General features: G+C 48.4%; 1 protein-coding gene across 1 annotated transcript in view; it reads left to right on the top strand.

The window, feature by feature from the left end:
• Window positions 1-15,391, top strand: part of VWA8 (von Willebrand factor A domain containing 8) — a 244,047-nt gene extending 228,656 nt beyond the window's left edge. The window contains exons 43-45 of the mRNA XM_054163092.1: window positions 8,935-9,033; window positions 11,011-11,249; window positions 14,504-15,391. Coding sequence (XP_054019067.1) covers window positions 8,935-9,033; window positions 11,011-11,249; window positions 14,504-14,612 — 447 coding nt within the window. The 3' untranslated portion in view covers window positions 14,613-15,391. The remainder of the gene's footprint in view (window positions 1-8,934; window positions 9,034-11,010; window positions 11,250-14,503) is intronic.
• The last annotated feature ends 10,324 nt before the right edge of the window (window positions 15,392-25,715 follow it).

Genomic DNA, 25,715 nt, shown 5'->3' with positions numbered 1-25,715 from the left:
TCAGCTGGCAGAATAAAATAACCAAGGAAAAACCCATCTGATTAATTCAGAATCTTCTTTAGCAGAGATCTAAATTGAGCATCAGCACAAAAGTGACCTTGAGCAAAGGCCAAGAATTGGTTTCCAAAGTTTACACTGCAGTTAGACAGCAGAAGGGAACCTTACTACGTAAATATCATTTGAATTCTTTGCTCAACAAGCCTGATGGCCTCCAGTGTTCAACACCTTGTCCAAGAGACCCTTCAGATTTGCAGCACATGTTGTTGTGGCCCTTGCAGATGGGGCTATGACAGAAACAGCTAACAGGAGGCATATCTGGAGGCTGAAAAAGTCTGTTTTTATAAAACTGGGCAAGAGGAGCATAAGGAAGAGAGAGAAGAGTGATAAACTGCAGACTTCTAACTGCACACTACACAGTTGTGTGTTCTTTTCTCTGTCCCCTCCCCCAGGCTGGGGTCAGAGTGGCTGGAGAGCTCCCAAACAGAGAGGGACCTGGGGGTACTGATTGACGGCTGCCTAAACATGAGCCAGCAGTGTGCCCAGGTGGCCAAGAAGGCCAATGGCATCCTGGCCTGCATCAGGAATAGTGTGGCCAGCAGGAGCAGGGAAGTCACTGTGGCCCTGGATGCAGCACTGATTAGGCTGCACCTTGAGTCCTGTGTCCAGTTCTGGGCCCCTCAGTTTAAGAAGGACATTGAGACACTTGAACGTGTCCAGAGAAGGGCAACAAGGCTGGGGAGAGGCCTTGAGCACAGCCCTGTGAGGAGAGGCTGAGGGAGCTGGGGTTGTTTAGCCTGGAGAAGAGGAGGCTCAGGGGAGACCTTATTGCCCTCTACAACTACCTGAAAAGTGGTTGCAGCCAGGAAGGGGTTGGTCTCTTCTCCCAGGCAACCAGCACCAGAACAAGAGGACACAGTCTCAACCTGCGCCAGTGGAGGTTTAGACTCGAGGTGAGGAGAAAGTTCTTCCCAGAGAGAGTCTTTCACCATTGGAATGTGCTGCCCAGGGAGGTGGTGGAGTCACCATCCCTGGAGGTGTTCAAGAGGGGATTGGATGTGGCACTTGGTGCCATGGTCTACTCATGAGGTCTGTGGTGACAGGTTGGACTCCATGATGCTCGAGGTCTCTTCCAACCTGGGTTATACTGTGATACTGTGTGAATAGAATAGAATAGAATAGAATAGAATAGAATAGAATAGAATAGAATAGAATAGAATAGAATAGAATGGATTCTTCCTAACATCCAGCCTAAACCTTCCCTGGTGCAGCTAGGGGTCAAATATGTTCCTCCAAACACCGCTTGGCCCCTTTACATGTGTGGATGCATTGTTTATACAGATGAGTTACAATAACCAAGTTATTTTGCAGGATTAATGTTCTTACACCTTTTGCACAGTACATTTTAGGTGACAGTCATTTGAAAGCATGCAGAAGGGCAGTTTATTCTTGATCTGAGGTAGTATTATCTCTGTCCCACAAAGCATATGCTTTCACATCATCCCTAATTGCCATCATTTGCACACATGATGACAGATTTAGGAGGCATGGCCAGAAAATTATCCAACAGCAATTGTTTGGAAGTCTTTAAAGCATTGTTAGTGGCTCAATAAATAGCATGTTATGTAACTGATAGGAAAAGCCTGAATTGTTGTTTATAACTCTATTAAAGGGGTATTGCAGGTTTTAGACATCCATTTCAGCATGCTCCATTTATGAAATGTACTATGGAGGCAGGACTGGTGGTTCTGGGAAAGAAGGAAAGAAATAGGATAGGATAGGATAGGATAGGATAGGATAGGATAGGATAGGATAGGATAGGATAGGATAGGATAGGATAGGAAGAAGGATAGGAAGACTGAAGGGGGGTTGTAGTGAGGTGGAGGTTGGTCTCTTCCCCCAGGCAACCAGTACCAGAACAAGAGGACACAGTCTCAGGCTGCATCAGGGGAGGTTTAGGCTGGAGGTTAGGAGGAAGTTTTACACAGAGAGAGTGATTGCCCATTGGAATGGGCTGCCTGAGGAGGTGGTGGGGTCGCCGTCGCTAGGGGTGTTCAGGGCGAGGCTTGACAGGATGCTTGGTTGCATGGTTTAGTTGATTGGGTGGTGTTGGATGATAGGTTGGACACGATGATCTCGAAGGTCTCTTCCAACCTGGTTAATTCTATTCTATTCTATTCTAAAAGGAATGGAATGGAATGGAATGGAATGGAATGGAATGGAATGGAATGGAATGGAATGGAATGGAATAGAATAGAATAGAATAGAATAGAATAGAATAGAATAGAATAGAATAGAATAGAATAGAATAGAACAGAACAGAATAGACCAGGTTGGAAAAGACCTTCGAGATCATTGAGTCCAACCTATCACCCAACACCATCTAATCAACTAAACCATGGCACCAAGCACCCCATCCAGTCTCTTTTTAAACACTTCCAGTGATGGTGACTCCACCACCTCCCTGAGCAGCACATTCCAATGGCCAGTCACTCTTTCTGTGAAGAATTTCTTCCTAACATCCAGCCTAAGCCTCCCCTGGTGCTGCTTGAGACTGTGTCCTCTTGTTCTGGTGCTGGTTGCCTGGGAGAAGAGACCAGCCCCCACCTGGCTACAACCTCCCTTCAGGTAGTTGTAGAGAGCAAGAAGGTCTCCCCTGAGCCTCCTCCCCTCCAGGCTAAGCAGCCCCAGCTCCCTCAGCCTCTCCTCAAGGGCTGTGCTCCAAACCCCTCACCATTTCCACGTGCTTGGCAGAATGAATACCTGCTTTTCAATAATAGACAAAAGGTTTGAAATGAATGCAGGGAAAGCCCAGAATGTTCAGTGTTGTCCAAAGAATGGATGAATGCATGAAGATCTCGCCCTCCGGCAGAGGCAAGTCTAACTGACGCTGCCTTTTACATTCAGCGTGCGTCTTCTTTCTGTTCTCTGTTCTTCTTTCTGTTCTCTGAATGCCTTCAGAAATTAAACCTTTTGACATGGCAGCTGCAGAGGACAAAGTCTTCCATTTTACCCATTTCAAGCATCAGCAACCATCCATTCAGTGCAAAATGTGGCATGGGAATAGAGATTGTTGTAACCTGTAAGGAAAGAAACCAACAAAACGATGCTATTGGGAGAGACATGTAGACATGTCGTGCACTCATAGCTCTGAACAGAGCAGTTCTTGTCAAGTGTACCTGAGGCTACTGCAAAATGAGCCACTGTGTGCCATGCTAATATATGAAGTCAATTAAGCCTGCACCATAGCAAACATGTGTCTTGCTGCCAGGTTTGTCCTGAGAGCCTGTGCTTGCAATCTCTTTTGTAAAACAAAAACAACAGTCACTTCCAAGTAAGATAATACCACAGCTCTTCTCTCACTTGTAACCCCAGCCACAGAAATTCTCCTGCTTCTCAGAGGCCCTTTTTCTTTGTTTGTCATTAGCTACTCTGAAGGAAGGAAATTGGTTTTGACAAAGTGTGCATGTGCCTGCATGTGCTGGGGCTCCCAGCTGGCCAGGGCTGTGCAGCTGTCTGCACCTTTGCTTTAAAATGAGTGCACCACAGTAGCATCAAACCACTGTGAGTTCATTTTACTAGAACACAAATCAAGAGGTAATAATATACTGAAGGAGGGTGGGAGGTTTAACTTCTCATCCTTTGGCCTGGCCTGGTAGTCTGCTTTGCTCCAGTTTTACTCCTGACCTAATCTCTGTATCCCTAAATTGCTCCATACAGGCAAACATCTCCCTTCTGTCACCTCTAAAGATTGGCTGTGAGCCCAAGGAGGGTCTCCCAAGCTGCATGCCTATGTTGACTTAAATTAATCCAAGTCAGTGCTGCAGTGTTTCAGTCCCTCCCCCACTGGGGCACACATTCCCACACCCTCTTTCATTGAGCCACAAGTACTCATACAGACTTACAATTTAGGGCCTTCTGAAAATCAGGGTGAGATCCTGCTGTGCTGTAGAAAAGAAAGGCTGCAGTCACCAGCCCTCACATGGTCCTCTGATCCTCCTGGAAGTTAAGGAACAGAAGCAGCCAAAACCTAACAAGTATGAGCTCCCTATTTGACTTGGAGTGCAGCAGCCAGGGTGATGCAAACAGCCACTTCTTCTCTGCTCCTACATTCCATTTCTTGAAATCACAAATGCCATAGTGACCTGTCAGCAAAGAAACAAGGAAACAGATAACATCTGGGCACACACAGAAAATAATAAGCAGCTGGCTGAGGAGGGAGAAGATAGGACATGATGTTCCCAGGTGAACGCCTTTACATGTCTGTGGTAGTTTGCTGAGATGATTTCAACCTCACCTTGCCCATTCCTGGGTTGTATGTTCCCACCTGCTGCAAGAATGTGGAAGGGGCCCAACTGTAGGGTCACCCTCTGCTGTTTCATCCAGCAGCTACAGAAGTTCCCTTTACACAGCATGTCACACTGAGTTTAAACCCAGCCTTTTTGAGAGGAGAGGTTGGTCTGTTATTAGCATGTGCCAAGAGCCAAAGTGTTATTCCAAACCAGCAACATTTGTCCTGTTCCCATGAGCTCAGTAGAGCAGAGCTGATACCAGGACACCTGGTGGGAGAGGTCCCAGGCTGGGAAGGAGGGGCACGATTCTCTGCCCCCAGCATAAGGACATAGAACTGCTGGAAAGGGTCCAGAGGAGGGCCACGAAGATGATCAGGGGACTGAAGCACCTCCCCTGTGGGGACAGGCTGAGACAGCTGGGGCTGTTCAGCCTGGAGAAAAGCAGGTTTGGGGATGACCTTATAGTGGCCTTCTAACACCTTAAGGGGGCCTACAAGAAAGCTGGAAAGGGACTTTTTATGAGGGATGGTAGAGTTAAGACAAGAGGGAATGGATTGAAGCTTGAGAAGGGCACATTTAGACTGGATTCTAAAGAGAAAATTCTTACATTAAGGGTTGTGAGACACTGGAACAAGATGCCCAGGGAGGTCATGGATGCCCCCTCCCTGGAGGTGTTCAACACCAGGCTGGATAAGGCCTTGAGTAACTTGGTCTAGTGGAAGCTGTCTCTGCCCATGGCAGGTAGGGGTTGGAACTCAATGATCCTTAAGGTTCTTTCTAACCCTAACCATTCTATGAATGTATGGCCTGCATCAAGAAAAGTGTGGCCAGGAGGAGCAGGGAAGTCATTGTGCCCCTGGACTCAGCACTGGTTAGGCCACACCTTGAGTCCGATGTCCAGTTTTGGACCCCTCAGTTTAAGAAGGACATCGAGACACTTGAACGTGGCCAGAGAAGGGCAACAAGGCTGGGGAGAGGCCTTGAGCACAGCCCTGTGAGGAGAGGCTGAGGGAGCTGGGGTTGCTTAGCCTGGAGAAGAGGAAGCTCAGGGGAGACCTTCTTGCTGTCTACAACTACCTGAAAGGAGGTTGTAGCCAGGTGGGGGTTGGTCTCTTATCTCAAGCAACCAGCACCAGAACAAGAGGACACAGTCTCAAGCTGTGCCAGGCGAGGTTTAGGCTGGATGTTAGGAAGAAGTTCTTCACTGAGAGAGTTGTTAGCCATTGGAATGTGCTGCCCAGGGAGGTGGTGGAGTCACCATCCCTGGAGGTGTTCAAGAAGGGATTGGATGTGGCATTTGGTGCCATGGTTTAGTCATGAGGTCTTGGGTGACAGGTTGGACTTGATGATCTTTGAGGTCTCTTCCAACCTTGGTGATTCTGTGATTCTGTGATCTTTGAGGTCTTTTCCAACCTTGTTGATTCTATGAAGGCATCAGCATTGTTTATACACAGGAGAGTGACAGCCTTGATCTTTCCATAATTACTTTGCTGCTGATTTAAAAAGTGATGGTGGGTAGGAAACTGCTTCAGCAGAAGACATGCAAGAGTCTCATAATTAAGAACCTGCCCTGAAGAGCTGTGGAGGCTTCTGACATTACGTAAGAGCCACATCAGCGCTGTATAGTTTCTGCTCCATTAAGCCACTGCTTTTTTCAGTCTCTCTGATTTTAATATCTCTACTTTCAAAACAATGTGCATGCACATTTGGGGGGGGTGTGATTCACAGTCTGGGTTTATTGAAGTGTGCTAAATGTAACCTCAACATTGCTCTCAAGATTTGTCTGTTTCCCTTTGCCGTGTCTTCGCCTGGGAAAACAACAGGTTCAGGAAGACAGAAGCACCAGTTCAATATTCCTCAGGAAAGAGGGATTCTGAAGCATTATTTGTGATAAGAAATAGCTTTTGAAGAGAAAACATGTGTCAGACTGGAAGCTTCACATGAGACTGGGGAGCAGATACTAGAGATGGAAGAGCTGAGGAGAGCAGGAATTGAACCAGACCACAGATCAGAAAGAAATGAGATTGTGTGGGGACTGGGTTATATAACAGTTTCCTAGAGGAAGGAAGTCTGGGTTACATGAGCCTGTCATCAAATGCTCTGACCTTGGGTGAAATAATCTATCCTATGGGTATGTTTCTCTTCTGCAGAGGGAGGTGTCACCTTTAAAAGTGTTGTTCCAGCTGCTATAGCTTTCTTTACTCTTGATAAGCATGTTGGTGATGTGGAAGCAAATAAAAAGAGCTTTGTTGATAAATAGAGAAGAGGAGGCTCAGGGGAGACCTTCTTGCTGTCTACAACTCCCTGAAGGGAGGTTGTAGCCAGGTGGGGGCTGGTCTCTTCTCCCAGGCAACCAGCACCAGAACAAGAGGACACAGTCTCAAGCTGTGCCAGATGAGGTTTAGGCTGGATGTTAGGAAGAAGTTCTTCCCAGAAAGAGTGATTGGCCATTGGAATGTGCTGCCCAGGGAGGTGGTGGAGTCACCATCACTGGAGGTGTTCAGGAAGAGACTGGATGGGGTGCTTGGTGCCATGGTTTAGTTGATTAGATGGTGTTGGATGATAGGTTGGACATGATGATCTCAATGGTCTCTTCCATCCTGGTCTGGTCTATTCCATTCCATTCCGTTCCATTCTATCCTATCCTATCCTATCCTATCCTATCCTATCCTATCCTATCCTATCCTATCCTATCCTATTCTATCCTATCCTATCCTATCCTATCCTATCCTATCCTATCCTATCCTATCCTATCCTATCCTATCCTATCCTATCCTATCCTATCCTATCCTATCCTATTCTATGATGCTATTTCTCCAGTCTACAGGACCCAACATATACCAAATAAAGTGGTCTTCAATGGGAAAGAAAAGACAGGAAACCTTTGAGGAACAGACCTCCCCTTTACCAAGTGATTATGTGGGAATTAGAGGTGGGGAATCCAGCAGGGCCATACTTGAATAAAAGGTAACAGAAAAGTGAAGTATTGCACAAGGGCTCTCCATCAGCTAAAGACAGGTCTGTGCCAGCTAGTCAGGGGAAATACAGGCGTGTTCATGTTGAGGAATTGCCAGCTCAAGTCTCTCCAAGCTCAGGGTCCATGCATTGTACTCTATTACTTGGTGAAGACAGCTCTTAAATCCACTTTTGCCCTACTCATGAATTCCCCCTGGGTTGCCTGCCACATCCACAATACAGGGGGCAGGGCAGGACCTTGCCATAACTCAGCTTGTCTTGGGTTTCATGTAACCACGATAAACCTCTCACATAAAACAAAGACCTTCCCAATATTGCATTATTTGTTCAACAAGCTATGTGCACTGTTACAGCCCCACATGTAATTTGTGCTGTGTCTTTCGCAGGGAGACTGTTGTGCACACCATCTCCTTTGAAAATGAACAGAGGCTCTGGGAGTTCATCTCTTACACATTTTTAGCAAGGGCTTTGATCTGCTGTGCACAAAACTAAGGAGGGCTGATGGTCAAAAAAGGAAGGATTATAATACTTCTCAGAGCAGAATGAGGTCACAAAAAAAGAGCCATCAAACACTTGCAAACAATGAGCTTCTTGTTTGGCAGGCTCAAGAGGACAGAAATTGCTACTTTGGCAAAATACACAAACAATGTGAGAGGGCAAGGTCCTGATCTTATGCATCACTGCTCTGCAATTGGTGGGATGATGTGAAAAAACAGACCATGGAATAAGTAACTTCTTTAATTTCATTATTTAGCAATTCTTTCCCGTGTTTTGGGGTCAGAGTGGCTGGAGAGCTCCCAGACAGAGAGGGACCTGGGGGTGCTGATTGACAGCCACCTAAACATGAGCCAGCAGTGTGCCCAGGTGGCCAAGAAGGCCAATGGCATCCTGGACTGGGTCAGGAATAGTGTGGCCAGCAGGCGCAGGGAAGTCATTGTGCCCCTGGACTCTGAATTGGTTAGGCCACACCTTGAGTCCTGTGTCCAGTTCTGGGCCCCTCAGTTTAAGAAGGACATTGAGACACTTGAACGTGTCCAGAGAAGGGCAACGAGGCTGGGGAGAGGCCTCGAGCACAGCCCTGTGAGGAGAGGCTGAGGGAGCTGGGGTTGCTTAGCCTGGAGAAGAGGAGGCTCAGGGGAGACCTTCTTGCTGTCTACAACTACCTGAAGGGAGGTTGTAGCCAGGTGGGGGTTGGTCTCTTTTCCCAGGCAACCAGCACCAGAACAAGGGGACACAGTCTCAAGCTGTGCCAGGGGAGGTTTAGACTCGAGGTGAGGAGAAAGTTCTTCACTGAGCAAGTCATTCATCATTGGAATGTGCTGCCCAGGGAGGTGTTAGAGTCACCATCCCTGGAGGTGTTCAAGAGGAGATTGGATGTGGCACTTGGTGCCATGGTCTAGTCATGAGGTCTGTGGAGACAGGTTGGAGTCGATGATTCTTGAGGTCTCTTCCAACCATAGTGAGACTGTGAGACTGTGAGACTGTGATGCTGTTTTCATGTCAGTGAGAAACTGCAAGTAGTTTCCTTAAGCAGCTCATAAAAACAGAGGCAGGGAACAGTATTTGTGTTTTCCAGTTGAAAGCAAGTTGCCTTTGATCTGTCTGATGTCATTGTGACCTAAGGGCCATTTGTGAGTACCAGATGACTGATGAGGTTTCTTTCTTGCAGTATGACATTGTTGGACATTCAGGAGATGGCTTTAACATCGGCTTGGTTGGGAGTGGCAAAGCCCCGAAGAACAATAAGCAGAGATTGGAGATTCTTAAGGTAAATCCTACTGATGAGTGATGCTGGGTAATTAAGGGCTTTATGACTGTGAAGATAAAATTGAAGGTGGGTCACAGAATGCAAAACCTGAGGCTAGTTAAATAAAAGAAGGGCAAGGAAGTAAAATCTTCAGTCTTGTCTTGAAATTGAAGCAAGACCTCGCAGAGACTTGGCAGCAAACAAATTCTGCCAGAACAGCAGAAGCTGGGTGTGCCCTTTTCTGGGCTGTTGTGTCACAAGTGTGTAATTTTGGCTACCTGTCAAAGGATGCATGAAGTTCCAAGCATTATACAGTGATGTATTTATAGCTAGCTCTGCCTCAGGCGTGTGGTCGTATTGTTGGTGCGTAAAGCAACTCATTCAAAATGTAGAGGAATCCCAGGTCGGTGATTTAGCCTTCAAGAGGCTGTGTCATAGCAGCTGTGGGGGAAAATGTGCCAGTGCTAGATGGAAAACATGTTAAATCCCAACTGCAAAGTGAGTGGAATTCACCAAGCTTCTGCTATGCTGGGATCAAGAAAAATGTAATGTGTTTGAGGGTTTAGCTGGTTGGCAGCCTGCTAGGTTAGAGCTGTGTATTTGTGCTTCCTTTGAAGAGTATTTTTAAAACACCAGCAGCTGCTTGGGTTAGAAGGTCTGGGTTTCCTAACATCTCAAATTCCTTGCCTTCTGCTTAGGAACCAGCTTCATCAGTTAAAGCTGTGTATTTATTTAATAGAAGCTCAAAGTATTTCAACGTCTGTAAACCTTGCTGCCGCTGTCAGGAGTCAGGTGTTTTACAGTAACTGTGACACTGCCCAGGGAGGTGGTGCAGTGAGTCACCATCACTGGAAGTGTTTAAAAAGAGGCTGGATGAGGCACTTAGTGCCATGGTTTAGGTGATGAGATGGTGTTGGGTGATAGCTTGGGCTTGATGATCTCGAAGGTCGCACCTCGAGTACTGTGTCCAGTTCTGGGCCCCTCAGTTTAGGAAGGATGTTGACTTGCTGGAACGAGTCCAGAGAAGAGCAACAAAGTTGGTGAGGGGTTTGGAACATAAGCCCTACGAGGAGAGGCTGAGGGAGCTGGGGTTGCTTAGCCTGGAGAAGAGGAGACTCAGGGGTGACCTTATTACTCTCTACAACTACCTGAAGGGAGGTTGTAGACAGACGGATGTTGGTCTCTTCTCCCAGGCAAGCAGTACCAGAACAAGAGGACACAGTCTCAGGTTGCGCCAGGGGAGGTTCAGGCTGGATGTTAGAAAAAAGTTCTATACAGAAAGAGTGATTGCACATTGGAATGGGCTGCCTGGGGAGGTGGTGGAGTCGCCATCACTGGAGGTTTTTAGGAGAAGACTTGATGGGGTGCTTGGTGCCGTGGGTTAGTTGCTTGGGTGGTGTTGGATTGGTTGATGGGTTGGACGCGGTGATCTTGAAGGTCTCTTCCAACCTGGTTTATTCTATGTATTCTATGTATTCTATGTATTCTATGTCTTTTCCAACCTGCTTAATTCTGTGTTCTGTAAATATCACTATTAGGATCTGCAAGTTATAAACAGGCAGAAGCTGGTCAGAGAATTAGGAAATGAAACCCTGTTTCCCCCCCCTAAATACATAGTAATATAGCTGCTCAAACAGCAGCTGAGGCCCAGTCTAATTATGGCCATACGTGAATCATAGAATCATTGAATCGATAAGGTTGGAAAAGACCTCAGAGATCATCAAGTCCAACCTAGCACCCAAACCCTCATGACTAACTAAGCTGAACTTTGATTGTTTGACCCACTGTGCTTTTAAGAAGTGATGCCTGTCTGAAAATATGGCTCAGTATGTACAAAAAGCTGCCTCTTCTGCAGTGATCTGGAGCGTCGTCCACGTTCCTGAAGCATCCCCTAATCGGCCATAAATAAGTATTTACTTCCCCCCCGTGCTAGCCAGAATGAATGTTTATTCCTGAAGTCATCTCACATGTTTCCTCTTGGTTATGCTGTGCACACAGACCATGCATGCCCATGCTCAGTTCTGCATGAGTGGAGACCACACCTTGGAAGGGACAGAGCACGCCATCCGTGAAATCGCCAAGGAAGAGGCCGATGAGTACTTTGTTATCGTCTTGAGCGACGCAAACCTTGAGCGGTACGGGATTCCGCCATCAAGGTTCGCCCAGGTCTTGACCTCCAATGCTCAAGTCAATGCTTTTGCCATATTCATAGGATCTTTAGGAGACCAGGCAGATAGGTAAGTGTGTTTGTTTTGCACCTTCTGTAGTTTTCTTTCTTGCCATTCGTCCGAAATCTGAACCACGCTTTTATTGCTGTGGGGTCAGACGTAGCTGACCACGTGTGGTGTTCTGCACTAAGGGTTTGATCATGGTGCTAGAAAATCATAGAATGGTCTAGGTTGGAAGGGAGCTTTTAAAGAGAATCTAGTTCCAACTTCCCTGTTGTGGGCAGGGACAGCTTTTACTTGGTAGGTTGCTCAAATCTCACCTTGAACATTTCCAGTGGTGGGGCATTATGGTGGCTCTTCTGGGCAACCTGTGCCAGTGTTTCACCAGCCTGTGGTTCCAGTGTCCAATCTAAACCTGCCCTCCTACAGTGTAAGATTCTTTCTCCTCTCACTACAGGCCCTGGGAAAAAATCTCTCTTATGGCCTCTCTTTATATATTGAAAGGCTGCAATAAAACCTCCCTTGACTTCTCTCTTCCATCATGCTGAACAACCCCAACTCTCGCAGTCTGTCCCCACAGGAGAGTTGTTCCATCTCTCTGATCTTTTTTTGTGGTCCTCTTCTGGACCTGCTCTAACATGTCCACATCTTTCTGGTGCTGAGGACCCCAGAACTGGGCACAGTACTCCAGATGGGTTCACATCAGAGTGCAGCAGAGTGGCAGAATCATGTCCCTCAACCTGCTGGCTACGCTTCATATCGCAGTATCACTAAGGTTGGAAGAGACCTCAAAGATCATCGAGTCCAACCTATCACCACAGGATCCTGCATCCCAGGATATGATTGGCTTTCTGTGCTGCAGACACACATTGCTGACTCATGTCCAGTATTTCATCCATCATTGTTTTCTGTTGGGGTTTTTTTGTGTTCTTTTTAACTACTAGCAAGAACCAGTAGCTTCTGACTTGTGCCAGGGAGGAAACTAGTTTGTGGGTCCTTGCAGACATCCTTTGTGTTCAGCTAGTTCAATGTATTCTGCATATCCAAAGGGAGCACCTGAAGCTGTCCTCCCACTGAGGATGTGCACTCTCCCTGTATGATAGTATCACTACTTCTTAGTCATGACAGAGATATGGTGCCTTTGCCATTGCAGCTTGAATGTGTATGGGGCCTAAGAAAAGAGCTTAAAGCAGAAGCTGGAGTTGAATGGTCTTCAAAATGGCCAAATTTTTGACTCAGGTATTCCCATTGTGTTAGAGGCATAACTTCCTTAGAGAGTCTGAGCCAGGAAGCCTATATTTATTGTTACCATATCATTTCACTTCAAATTCTTTGGGCAGAGGGGTAAAGAAGGAAATTCTGTCCCAGGCATCCCTCAGTTCCACATCCACTGAGAACTAGTACCTGCAGCAAAAGAGCTGCATATAGCCACAAAGGCAGCAAATTACAGCCACAAATATCAACAATGCCTTTTCTGCCTCTGTTTGAGTCTTCCAGTAGAGCAGAATGAGAGAAGGACCGAAAGGAATTGGCCTCAGTACGTAGTTTTAGTAAGAAAAGGGTTGAAAGGTACAGCCACTGTCAGTCACATCTGCAGGGCTGCACATCAGAGCTGTGTTATGCTTGAAGACAGAATCTGTTCTGGAAGATCATAATTACAGAAAGTCCTTTTACTTCTGCTAGGAACAAAGAAAAGAGGGGGGGGGAGGGGAAGGCAGTCCTGCTGTGTAAGAGGAGATCTCATAATTGGCTGGTTCACAGGGTGTGGAAAATGCACACAATGCTGTCACTGAAATGCATTTCTATGTACATGGAAGTGCAGAATTAGACAAAGCCTTCCTGTAACTGCTGTGGGGGAAGGAGAAGGGAATTCTCTGTGGCAGCTTTTTTAAAAACTCACTTTCAAAGTGAGACTTCAACTTAGCATTGGAGAAATAAGATGCAGCATAGCCTCTGAAAAGCAGTGAAAAACCATGCCAGACCTGCTGCTTGGGCTCCAGGTTCGCAACCTGCGTCTCGTTGGTGAGGCTGCGAATAACAATGTGTCAGGATAACCCTGACAGAAATGTATCTTTGCATCTAATCTGCTGTGGTCTCAGAGAGGAAATGCAAACAGCACATTTAGATTCACTGGAGGTGTTGAACTGAAAGAGCTGGTGTTCTGTTTAGAGTAAGTCATAGGATCATAGTGTCATAGTACCAGTAAGGGTTGGAAGGGACCACAAGGATCATCTAGTTCCAACCCCCCTGCCATGGCCAGGGACGCCTCACACTAGATCAGGATGGCCACAGCCTCATCCAGCCTGGGCTTAAACACCTCCAGGGAGGGGGCCTCAACCCCCTCCCTGGACAACCCATTCCAGGGCTTCACCACTCTCATGGGGAAGAACTTCCTCCTCACCTCCAGCCTGAATCTCCCCACCTCCAGCTTCATTCCATTCCCCCTAGTCCTATCACTCCCTGATAGCCTGAGAAGTCCCTCCCCAGCCTTCTTGGAGGCCCCCTTCAGATACTGGAAGGCCACAATGAGGTCACCTCGGAGCCTTCTCTTCTCCAGACTGAACAGCCCCAACTCCTTCAGTCTGCCCTCATAGGAGAGGTGCTCCAGCCCTCTGATCATCCTCGTGGCCCTTCTCTGGACACCTTCCAGCACCTCCAGATCCCTCTTGGAATAGGGGCTCCAGAACTGGAGGCAGTACTCCAGGTGGGGTCTCCCCAGAGCTGAGTAGAGGGGGAGAATCACCTCCCTTGCCCTGCTGGCCACACTTCTCTTGCTGCAGCCCAGGATCTGATTGGCTTTCTGGGCTGCAAGTGCACACTGAGAGCTCCTGGTGAGCTTCTCCTCCAGCAGCACCCCCAAGTCTCTCTCCTCAGGGCTGCTTTCCAGCCAGGCACTGCCCAGCCTGGATTTGTGCCTGGGGTTGCCTCGACCCAGATGCAGGACCCTGCCCTTGGTCTTGTTAGTCAGTATCTTAATTTTTCAGAGTAAATCTCTAGCTGCCCTCAGGAAACCAGTTCTGGGGTCACTGATACCTTGATCAAAACGAAGTTTTCTGCACATCAGAAAGAGGACATGAATAGAAATCTCTAGAAACACTCTTGATTGTCTTTCTGAAAGGACCTCTGTGACTTAGCTGCTCTCAGTGATTCCTCACACTGCTGTTTTCCCAAGCCTTTAATTGCATGGTGACAGCGAGGGAAGCAGTATGGAGTGGAAAGGTATTCAAAAGGGGAAAACTGCTCGTTCTTAAGTAACCTCGGCTTGTGGCAGGGAGGATAATTTGAAATGGTAATTGTGTCTTGTTCCTCATTCTGCTCCTTAGGCTGCAGAGAACGCTACCAGCAGGTCGGTCTTTTATTGCCATGGATACCAAAGAAATCCCCCAGATTCTGCAGCAGATCTTCACATCCACCATGCTGTCAAGTGCCTAAGCATCGCTGATGTCGGGGGTGCGTGAACTCAAAGAAGAAACCCTCACCCCCTGGGGAGAGGAGTCCTGAAGCCGAGGACGAACACAGTAATTAATAAAATGCCTATACTGTTCTCAAAGCGGCGAACCCACCCACATCTGTACAGCAGCTGAGCTGTAAAGCTTCCCCCCACATCTCTCAACCAACTTAGCGCATTCAAAGGATGGGAGCAGAGTGGAGGTAAATCACGGGATGGCGACAGAGCAAATGTTTTTCCGGAGGCACAAACAAACAGAAGGCTGTTTGCGATCGTTCCTCTGCCTGCCGCCTTGCCAGCGCTGTGCTATCATCTCCCTCTGTTTTATTAAACACGGTTCACTTGGAGCTGATAATGTTGTGCAAGGCAGAGCCAGGCAATCTGTCTCAGTGTTTCTTGTGCATATGTTTGAATGGGTAGTTAACTCCAGCTCTGATTTAAACAGGACTGCTCTTGTCGGGCAGGAAACCCTTCCTTCCTCTGTTGTTGCTTTCTTGTCCTGATGGGCATCAGGGCTTCACCGCTGGATGCTGGGAACAATGAAGCAGTTTGGAAACACTGACAGTGGCATGTAAACATCCATTATCTGATCAGGCACGGTGCTCAGAGCTTTCAGGTCTAGAGAAAGTGGCTGGGAAGAAGAAAAGCAAAGCAAAAATTGATTCGTTCAGTTCTGCCTTTGAAAAGTAAAGGGAGGGAACTCCTGCCCTGTCTCCTTTGTATGACCAACGATGCCGTCCTGCTGCACTGTTGCCCAGAATGCCTGGGATGGCAGCACCCTCAGTACGTGGAGGTGCTGCTTTGGTTGGGAGACAAAAATGTTACTAATGCTTTGCTAGAACCCCTTCAGGATCTGTTTTGCTTGGGTCTTTTAAAGATGGAACATCCAGGCATGAGAAAATAAGTTCTTTTTTATGAAGGAAGAGGGGGTGAAAAAAAAACTGTGTTGAGGTATATTTAATATGCAGGATCGCTATAGAGACTTACTTCATAATTCAATCAGATGGTGTTTGGCTCATCCAATGAGCCAATAATCCTTCATCTGCTACAGAATCTTGATCTTGTACTGCATCAGGAGCACTGGAATACTTAATGAATTGAATGTATGGTTTAATTAATCTGGGGCAGAGAGTTTGTATCAACACTGATACTCTGCTGATATTCATCTGAAGGTAGCTGAGTAGGAAGAAATCAAAGGAGAATACTTGTAGAAGGCTGAAGGAGGAGTTGCAATACTTCACTGTGCTGTGAGCAGTGTATTTGGAGGGGAGGAGGCAGAGCAGTAGAATCATGTTAAATGTAACCATGGGTGTTTTCAAGGGTCCAGTTTCTAGTGGTCTTTCTCTGCTCCACCAGTCCTGCAACAAAAATCTTTACCAGGGCATCACAAAACCATCTCATATGGAGGATGAAGCTTGGGCAGCTTTGAAACTCTTTATGGCAAGAGACACAATGGAAGAGGTTTTTCAAAGGCTTGTTAGTATTGTTATGATAACTATGTATGTGACAACAAAGAGGCTGAAGATGCAATTCCTGTTTGTAGGGAAGGGAACTGGGAGGAGAAGGTGGAGAAGGTTGTGCCTGGCTGGGACAAATGCATGCACAGACACACAGACACAGCTACTGAGGGGAAAGTTGCTTCAAAATACAAGTATCTTGGTCCTGTAAAGATGTGATTAACATTTTCAATGAACTATGATGAAATATGCTAGATGCAATAAAGAATTAGCATGTTAATAAGTCTACTAGTGAATGTTACTAAGTCTACTAGTTATGTAATAACTACATGTTAATAAGCCTGCTAGTAAATGTGGAGTACATGGAAATTCCCTCAGCACCACTGTTTGTATTGCCAGCAGTCTTTCAAAAGAAGAAGCATTTTGTTACAGTTCATTAACAAATGTACTCTGCACTTTCTAGATAACTTGAGGGGGATAAACTTTCCTACCTCAGGTTTCCCTGTACTGTAATACTGATGTCTTTGTTGTAAAAAATCAGAATAGCATAGCATAGCATAGCATAGCATAGAATAGAATAGCATAGAAGAGAGAAGAGAAGAGAGAAGAGAGACTCGAGGAGAGGAGAGGAGACTCGAGGAGAGGAGACTCGAGGAGAGGAGACTCGAGGAGAGGAGACTCGAGGAGACTCGAGGGGAGGGGAGGGGAGGGGAGGGGAGGGGAGGGGAGGGGAGGGGAGGGGAGGGGAGGGGAGGGGAGGGGAGGGGAGGGGAGGGGAGGGGAGGGGAGGGGAGAGGAGAGGAGAGGAGAGGAGAGGAGAGGAGAGGAGAGGAGAGGAGAGGAGAGGAGAGGAGAGGAGAGGAGAGGAGAGGAGAGGAGAGGAGAGGAGAGGAGAGGAGAGGAGAGGAGAGGAGAGGAGAGGAGAGGAGAGGAGAGGAGAGGAGAGGAGAGGAGAGGAGAGGAGAGGAGAGGAGAGGAGAGGAGAGGAGAGGAGAGGAGAGGAGAGGAGAGGAGAGGAGAGGAGAGGAGAGGAGAGGAGAGGAGAGGAGAGGAGAGGAGAGGAGAGGAGAGGAGAGGAGAGGAGAGGAGAGGAGAGGAGAGGAGAGGAGAGGAGAGGAGAGGAGAGGAGAGGAGAGGAGAGGAGAGGAGAGGAGAGGAGAGGAGAGGAGAGGAGAGGAGAGGAGAGGAGAGGAGAGGAGAGGAGAGGAGAGGAGAGGAGAGGAGAGGAGAGGAGAGGAGAGGAGAGGAGAAACCAGGTTGGAAGAGACCTTCAAGATCATCGCGTCCAGCCTATCATCCAACACCATCTAATCAACTAAACCATGGCACCAAGCACCCCATCCAGTCTCTTCCTAAACACCTCCAATGATGGTGACTCCACCACCTCCCTGGGCAGCACATTCCAATGGTCAATCACTCTTTCTGTGAAGAACTTCTTCCTAACATCCAGCCTAAACCTCTGCTGGCACAGCTTGACACTGTGTCCTCTTGTTCTGCTGCTGGTTGGCTGGGAGAAGAGACTAACCCCCTGCTTACAACTTCCCTTCAGGTAGTTGTAGACAGCAAGAAGGTCTCCCCCGAGCCTCCTCTTCTCCAGGCTAAGCAACCCCAGCTCCCTCAGCCTCTCCTCACAGGGCTTGTGCCCCTAACCCTCTCCAGCTTTGTTGCCCTTCTCTGGACACCTTCCAGCAAGTCAACATCTTTCCTACACTGAGGGGCCCAGAACTGGTCACAGGACTCAAGGTGTGGCCTAACCAGTGCGGTGTACAGGGGGAGAATGATCTCCCTGCTCCTGCTGGCCACACTGTTCCTGATAAAGGCCAGGATGCCATTGGCCTTCTCCCTGGGCACACTGCTGGCTCATGTTCAGCCTACTCTCCACCAGTACCCCCAGGTCCCTCTCTGCCTGGCTGCTCTCCAGCCACTCTGACCCCAGCCTGTAGCTCTGCATGGGGCTGCTGTGGCCAATGTGCAGAACCCTGCACTTGGGTGTGTTAAATCTCATGCCCTTGGTTTCATTTAGAGAACCTCTAAGGTGAATCAACTTTTAAACCTTTTGTTTGCTTATCCCTGTAAACTACATTTCATGTCATGCTAGTTGAAGTTGCCTCTCTTCTTTGTTTCAGGAGGTGTCTGTTGTGTTTCATTTCAAGGATATAGAAAGCCATTTCTGGGGCCAAGTCTGGCTGGTAGGACAGCTAGGAGAGGGAGAGGGTGGGATCAGTGCCTGGTAGATTTTGAGAGAGAGAAGAAATGAATGGAAGTTTCTTTCTCTCTCTCTTTTCTCTATTTTTTTTTCCAGAGGGAAGGAGAGGGGTTGGGTTTGCTTTCAGCAATGCTTTTTTTTTTTGCAAAGCATATTTGACCTGACATCTCTGTCTCCCTAAATTGTAACAATTCAGGGCAAAATGTTCCCCAGGCTCTGCATCTCTCACCTGCCTTAATGCCCATCGCTACCCCAGGCAAATCAAAGCAGCAGCTGTGCTTCTCTCTGTCTCACAAGGACTGGCAGTGTTACTTCACTGCTCAGAAATCCAGCACTTGCTCCTCTTTCATGTCCCTGGGACTAGCAGAGCTGCTTAATATGCATTGATCTTTCATTAGTAAAATACTGAAAGCAGTGTGGCTTGTGCTAACAGCAGCACCAGTGAGCACTCTTGGTGCAGTGCATGCAGCAGCATTGTGTGTCACTCATTCCCTCTGAGGACATGTTAAGGTATTTTTCATCTCCTCCCACTTTGTGAAGGCACTTTCACACACATCAGTTTGTATGAAAAGGCAGCCTTTCAAGGAGTGAACAGAGCTGCCAGCTGGAGCAGGCCCTGACCTGCTGATAATGCTTTAGTGGCATTAGTCACGTCAGCAGCAGTGATTTCAACTGCCTCTTCCAATGCAGATTTGGGTCTAGTTCTGCTTATATATGCAATGTCTTCATACCCAATAGCCAGTTAGGAACAGGACACAGGCATTTAGGGTTATTGTTTCACTGTGGTGAAAAAGAAAAATTAAAAGGAAGCCTGGACAGATTGATTTCAGTCACAGCAAAGCGTGTTCAATAGTTAGAGACACCAGAAGCTTTGTGCAACTATGTGTAGAAGTGATGGGTTAGCACGAATTGCAAAGACAGCTAGGAGGGATTCCAGAAGAATCTTTGACTCCTGCAGAATTAGAATTAGAATTGGAATGGAATGGAATGGAATGGAATGGAATGGAATGGAATGGAATGGAATGGAATAGAATAGAATAGAATAGAATAGAATAGAATAGAATAGAATAGAATAGAATAGAACTGAATTGAATTGAATTGAATTGAATTAACCAGGTTGGAAGAGACCTTTGAGATCATTGAGTCCAACCTATCATCCAACACCATCTAATCAACTAAACCACGGCACCAAGCACCCCATCCAGTCTCCTCCTAAACACCTCCAGTGATGGTGACTCCACCACCTCCCTGGGCAGCACATTCCAGTGGCCAATCACTCTTTCTGTGAAGATTTTCTTCCTAACATCCAGCCTAAACCTCCCCTGGTGCAGCTTGAGACTGTGTCCTCTTGTTCTGCTGCTGGGTGCCTAGGAGAAGAGACCAACTCCCACCTGGCTACAACCTCCCTTCAGGGAGTTGTAGAGAGCAAGAAGGTCTCCCCTGAGCCTCCTCTTCTCCAGGCTAAGCAACCCCAGCTCCCTCAGCTTCTCCTCACAGGGCTTGTGCCCCTAACCCCTCTCCAGCTTTGTTGCCCTTCTCTGGACATGTTCCAGCAAGTCAACATCCTTCCTAAACTGAGGGGCCCACAACTGGACACAGGACTCAAGGTGTGGCCTAACCTGTGCTAAGTACAGGGGCAGAATGACTTCCTTGCTCCTGCTGGTCACACTATTCCTTATAAAGGCCAGGATGCCATTGACCCTCTTAGCCACCTGGGCACACTGCTGGCTCATGTTCAGCCTACTATCAACCAGTATCCCTCTCAGCCCCTGTGTATGTTGTAGAGTTGCAGCATTCAACACATGGAGGCATCTCACATGGTGTGCTACACATGGAAGACATTTTATCTGATGTAAGAGGTGTCTTAAGAATCCTTGAATATCACACAAGGTAAGTTACAGTGTAATGGGTTGGGGCAGATCCCCTCCCCACCACAGGCAGAAATAACGACTCAGACAAACGGATTGCAAAAGTGATGAAAGTTTAAATAGAAAGCAGTGAATGTTACAGAAAACCCAAAGCGCAGTGACAAAGAAAGATCCCATCCCCACCTGAGGGTGCATGCAAAACCCCCAGGGCTCCTTCTTCCCCCTCCCTCTGCTGGGCTAGTCTCAGCTGGCCAGGCCTGAGACTGCCCATCCCCCTGTGGCCTTGGGCCTAATCAGGCCCATGGCCGGGAGATCTCTCCCCCAGTTACCAAGTCTCGGAGAGGGAAGCAAAGAGGAAGTGCCAGACTCCGCACTGGATCTTATAGTGGTGCAAAGAATTATGGTAGGGAATACACAATTTCCTGTGTCCATCCCCCTGGGCTGGACTTCTGGACACAGGAAGTGAATGCACCAGGGGGGCACCCAGCTCAAACTACAACATGCCACCCCTGTATTTCATACCATAATCTTTGCACCCAAACACATCATCAGATCAGAAAACTTCTGACGACATGTCCAGCGGAGTCCATATCTTCATCTGGGCGTCCACTCAAACAGTCTCTCATTCAGGCTCAAGCATCAGTCCATTCCAGTTGTTCTTCCTCATGTGATGGAACCTCCCAGCGACGCAGTCCTTCTCCTGCAGTGTGAATTCCTTGTGGGCTCCTTGGGACATCCTGGTCACCTGGAAATACCTCACAACTTCTCAGCCAAGCCTTTACTCTCCTATTCAGCGGCAAATTCTCCACCCCTGGGGCAGGCCAGTCGGAACAATCCGGCTCCACGACTGCCTTTTTCAATCCATCCAGGGTGCCGCAGCCAACCGCTTTCACGCGGACCAAAGCTCCACGGATGCATGTCAGAGGCACTCCGCACCCCCCGGCTGGGCGCTCGCGTACCGAGGCAGGACAGCATCCGGCTGCACAACCTCCACCCCCGGAAGAGGGAGGAGCTGCGCCACAGCCCGCTGAAGAAGCAGGGAGGCGGAGCCAGGTGCTCGGCGCCATTTTCGGAACACGTCCGAAAACACCAGGGAAAGATTTACAGCTGCCGCCGCCGCCTGAACGCAGCCCGGCTCGGGCGGTGCCGCCGCCGCCGCTTGAACGCGGCCCGGCCCGGCCCCCGCCGTCTCTGTCGCCGCGATGCAGAGTCCGAGTCACCTCCAGCAGTCGCTTGCCCGCTCGCCGCGGGTGTCCGCTCCCCGCAGCGGCCGCGGGCCGACCACGCTCTGCTTGCCGCTGCCCCTCCTCCGCTCCCTGCCGCTCCGCAGAGAACGAGGAGAAGGCAGGTCTCGCCTTCTTAGGCTACTCGAGCATTCTTAAGCTACCCTGGGCAGAAAGTCACAGAAAGAACCACCCCTCGCTGTTCCCAAACAACAGGAGGGACTTCCATGCCATCAGCTACGCACCAGCTATCCTTCTGCAGTCCACAGGAGTTCACACAGTCGCCCCGGTAACACAAAACCTGAGCCCCAACTTTCCAAACCCAAACCGACGCCCAGAACTAAATTTAAACTCTCCATCTTTTGCAATCCGAGCTGCAGTTGGCCCCACGTTGGGCGCCAAAAAATGTAATGGGTTGGGGCAGATCCCCTCCCCACCACAGGCAGAAATAACGACTCAGGCAAACGGATTGCAAAAGTGATGAAAGTTTAAATAGAAAGCAGTGAATGTTACAGAAAACCCAAAGCGCAGTGACAAAGAAAGATCCCAACCCCACCTGAGGGTGCATGCAAAACCCCCAGGGCTCCTTCTTCCCCCTCCCTCTGCTGGGCTAGTCTCAGCTGGCCAGGCCTGAGACTGCCCATCCCCCTGTGGCCTTGGGCCTAATCAGGCCCATGGCCGGGAGATCTCTCCCCCAGTTACCAAGTCTCGGAGAGGGAAGCAAAGAGGAAGTGCCAGACTCCGCACTGGATCTTATAGTGGTGCAAAGAATTATGGTAGGGAATACACAATTTCCTGTGTCCATCCCCCTGGGCTGGACTTCTGGACACAGGAAGTGAATGCACCAGGGGGGCACCCAGCTCAAACTACAACACAGTCCTTAACCCAGGGTTCTGGTAGTCTGGGTGGTATAGCTGTTGAATGTTACTGGATGTTAGGAAGAAGTTCTTCCCAGAAAGAGAGAGTGGCCATTGGAATGTGCTGCCCAGGGAGGTGGTGGAGTCACCATCACTGGAGGTGTTTAGGAAGAGACTGGATGGGGTGCTTGGTGCCATGGTTTAGTTGATTAGATGGTGTTGGGTGATAGGTTGGACTCAATCATCTTGAAGATCTCTTCCAACCTGGTTAATTCCCTTCCCTTCCCTTCCCTTCCCTTCCCTTCCCTTCCCTTCCCTTCCCTTCCCTTCCCTTCCCTTCCCTTCCCTTCCCTTCCCTTCCCTTCCCTTCCCTTCCCTTCCCTTCCCTTCCCTTCGAGTCTCCTCTCCTCAAGTCTCCTTAAAGGTGGTTGTAGCCAGGAAGGAGTTTGTCTCTTCTCCCAGGCAACCTCTTCCAGTCTCCTCTCCTCTCCTTCATCACCAGTCATGAACTGATCTGTAAGCAGGCTACTTTAGAAAGTCTGCCAAATTGCTGCATGAGCACAGCTCTGTCAGTGCTTTTTTCTCAGTGTGCACAGTGCTGCAGTATCTGTTCAGCACTGTCAGTCCTGAGAAAGAAGAAAACTGAGTGATGCTCTGACATTACAAGCATTAAAAAGGTTATTTGTGTTGTTCAGTCTTCAAATAGAAGAAACCCCCCCTGAGCTTCGTGGTGTCATCAAGATAAACCAGTAACAAATTGCCCAGCTCAAGTCCTTCTGCTTTTGAGAGATTCTGACGATGCAGACAGCAGTGTCAGCAAAAAAAAAAGACAGTTTTGAGTTCCACTAATTTTCTGGGACATGATGTGGGAAGATTGGAGGAAGAGCTTCGGTGTTCTGCAGGATGAAGGTGATGGTGATGTTTTGCTGGGTTGGGGCACGAGTGATAAAAGTTAAATTACTCATCTTTCGTCACTGAATGTTCTCCAAGGTTTGACAGCATAAAGGAGCACATGAGAATCTGCTTTAAAAAACACAAACACATATCCTTGACATTACTCACTGCATCATCAGTCTGAACATCTGGCAGGATTGCACGCAAAGGCATCCTGTGTCTTAACAGCACACAGAAGTAACCCGGTTGGAAAAGACCTTGGAGATCACGGAGGCCAACTTGTCACCCAACACCATCTAATCAACTGTACTCAGCACTGGTTAGGCCACACCTTGAGCACTGTGTCCAGTTCTGAGCCCCTCAGTTTAAGAAGGACATTGAGACTCTTGAATGTGTCCAGAGAAGGGCAATGACGCTGGGGAGAGGCCTTGAGCACAGCCCTGTGAGGAGAGGCTGAGGGAGCTGGGGTTGTTTAGCCTGGAGAAGAGAAGGCTCAGGAGAGACCTTATGGCTGTCTACAACTCCCTGAAGGGAGGTTGTAGCCAGGTGGGGGTTGGTCTCTTCCCCCAGGCAACCAGCACCAGAACAAGAGGACAAAGTCTCAAGCTGCACCAGGGGAAGTTTAGGCTGGAGGTAAGGAGAAAGTTCTTCACAAAGAGAGTTGTTATCCATTGGAATGTGCTGCCTAGGGAGGTGGTGGAGTCACTGTCACTGGAGGGGATTGCTTTGGACAGACTGAGTTGTGCAGTCGGCTGGAAACTAGATCCTGACTCTGGTTGCCAGAGGTGTAAATCCCTGGGTGTCATCACAGAATCACCAAGGTTGGAAGAGACCTCAAAGATCATGAAGTCCAACCTGTCACCCAAGACCACATGACTAAACCATGGCAGCAAGTGTCTAGTTCTGGGCCCCTCAGTTTAGGAAAGATGTTGTCTTGCTGGAACGAGTCCAGAAGAGGGCAACAAAGTTGGGGAGGGGTTTGGAGCACAGCCCTATGAGGAGAGACTGAGGGAGCTGGGGTTGCTTAGCCTGGAGAGGAGGAGACTCAGGGGTGACCTTATTGCTCTCTACAACTACCTGAAGGGAGGTTGTAGACAGACGGATGTTGGTCTCTTCTCCCAGGCAGCCAGCACCAGAACAAGAGGACACAGTCTCAGGTTGTGCCAGGGGAGGTTTAGGCTGGATGTTAGGAAGAAGTTCTATACAGAGAGAGTGATTGCCCATTGGAATGGGCTGCCTGGGGAGGTGGTGGAGTCACCATCACTGGAGGTGTTCAGGAGGAGACTTGATGGGGTGCTTGGTGCCATGGGTTAGTTGTTTAGGTGGGTTGGATTGGTTGAGGGGTTGGACATGATGATCTTGAAGGTCTCTTCAAACCAAAGTTTTAAAGTCCCTGGAACTTCTCACTGAGGGCAGAAGCATCCACTAGGCATCTATAAACTAAATACACCTCACAAATATGGAAAAACCCAGAAGTCCTCTTTATAACAGGACCTGGCAAAGCCCATTACTAGCAACAGACTTTTCAGTTCAGACCATTACATGACTATTTTGTGTTAACTTCTCTGGCCAGGCTCTCTGAGTAAGATGCCAATATCACATGCAGACAGTGGTTTGGAGAAGGTCCAAACCCCAGCATTACTGACTCAGAAAAAATGCATTACATGGGAGAGTGATAGGAGGAATGGTGTCACACATATTCTGCTGTCATCATGACTACATCTTGTTCCATGCCATCTGTACCAACATCTGGATTTCAGCTTGGCTTGGTTTGGCATCTGTAAGGTCACCTACTGTAGCTTCCAATTTGACAATTGTCAATAGATTTGGGTTCTTCAAAAGAAATGAGTTTGTGTAGGGCTGGAGATGCTCCTCTGCCATGATATACAGAGAAGCGTTGAAGCAAGGAGCTTGCCTCCCTGTGAGAGTGCTGCACACACTGTCCCCATCCCAAAATACTTGGTGGTAGCAGAGGAGCAACCTTAGCATGGCCTCATCCCCTCCTCCTGCTCGGGTAGGGCAGGAAAGAGCAGTGCAGGGACAGATTTAGCAGGGGCGAGGATATCGAGGCGTCTCCAGTGCCCGCACCGCCCGTGTGCCTACATTCAAGCCACTGACCCAGCCAGCTGCTCCTCTCCTCATCGATCCTTCCTCCCAGCTGGAGATTGTGGTCCTCTGGGACTCTGCCAGCCTAATTCACTGCTTCTAGCTTGTGAGAAAGCCCAAAGTCCATTTTAATGACAAGCCTGCAAGCTCTGCATTCAGCAGCACAAAGTGTGGTGGGATTTTGATGTGCCATAATATTATCCAAATTCACAGTCTCACAGCATCACCAAGGTTGGAAGAGACCTCAAGGATCATCAAGTCCAACCTGTCACCACAGACCTCATGACTAGACCATGGCACCAAGTGCCACATCCAATCCCCTCTTGAACACCTCCAATGATGGTGACTCCACCACCTCCCTGGGCAGCACATTCCAATGGCCAATCTCTCTTTCTGTGAAGAACTTTCTCCTCACCTCCAGCCTAAACTTCCCCTGGTGCACCTTGAGGCTGTGTCCTCTTGTTCTGGTGCATTCA

Source organism: Dryobates pubescens, chromosome 7, assembly GCF_014839835.1.
Source record: "Dryobates pubescens isolate bDryPub1 chromosome 7, bDryPub1.pri, whole genome shotgun sequence".
NCBI classification, from domain to species: domain Eukaryota; kingdom Metazoa; phylum Chordata; class Aves; order Piciformes; family Picidae; genus Dryobates; species Dryobates pubescens.
This window is presented reverse-complemented; position numbering and strand designations above follow the sequence as displayed.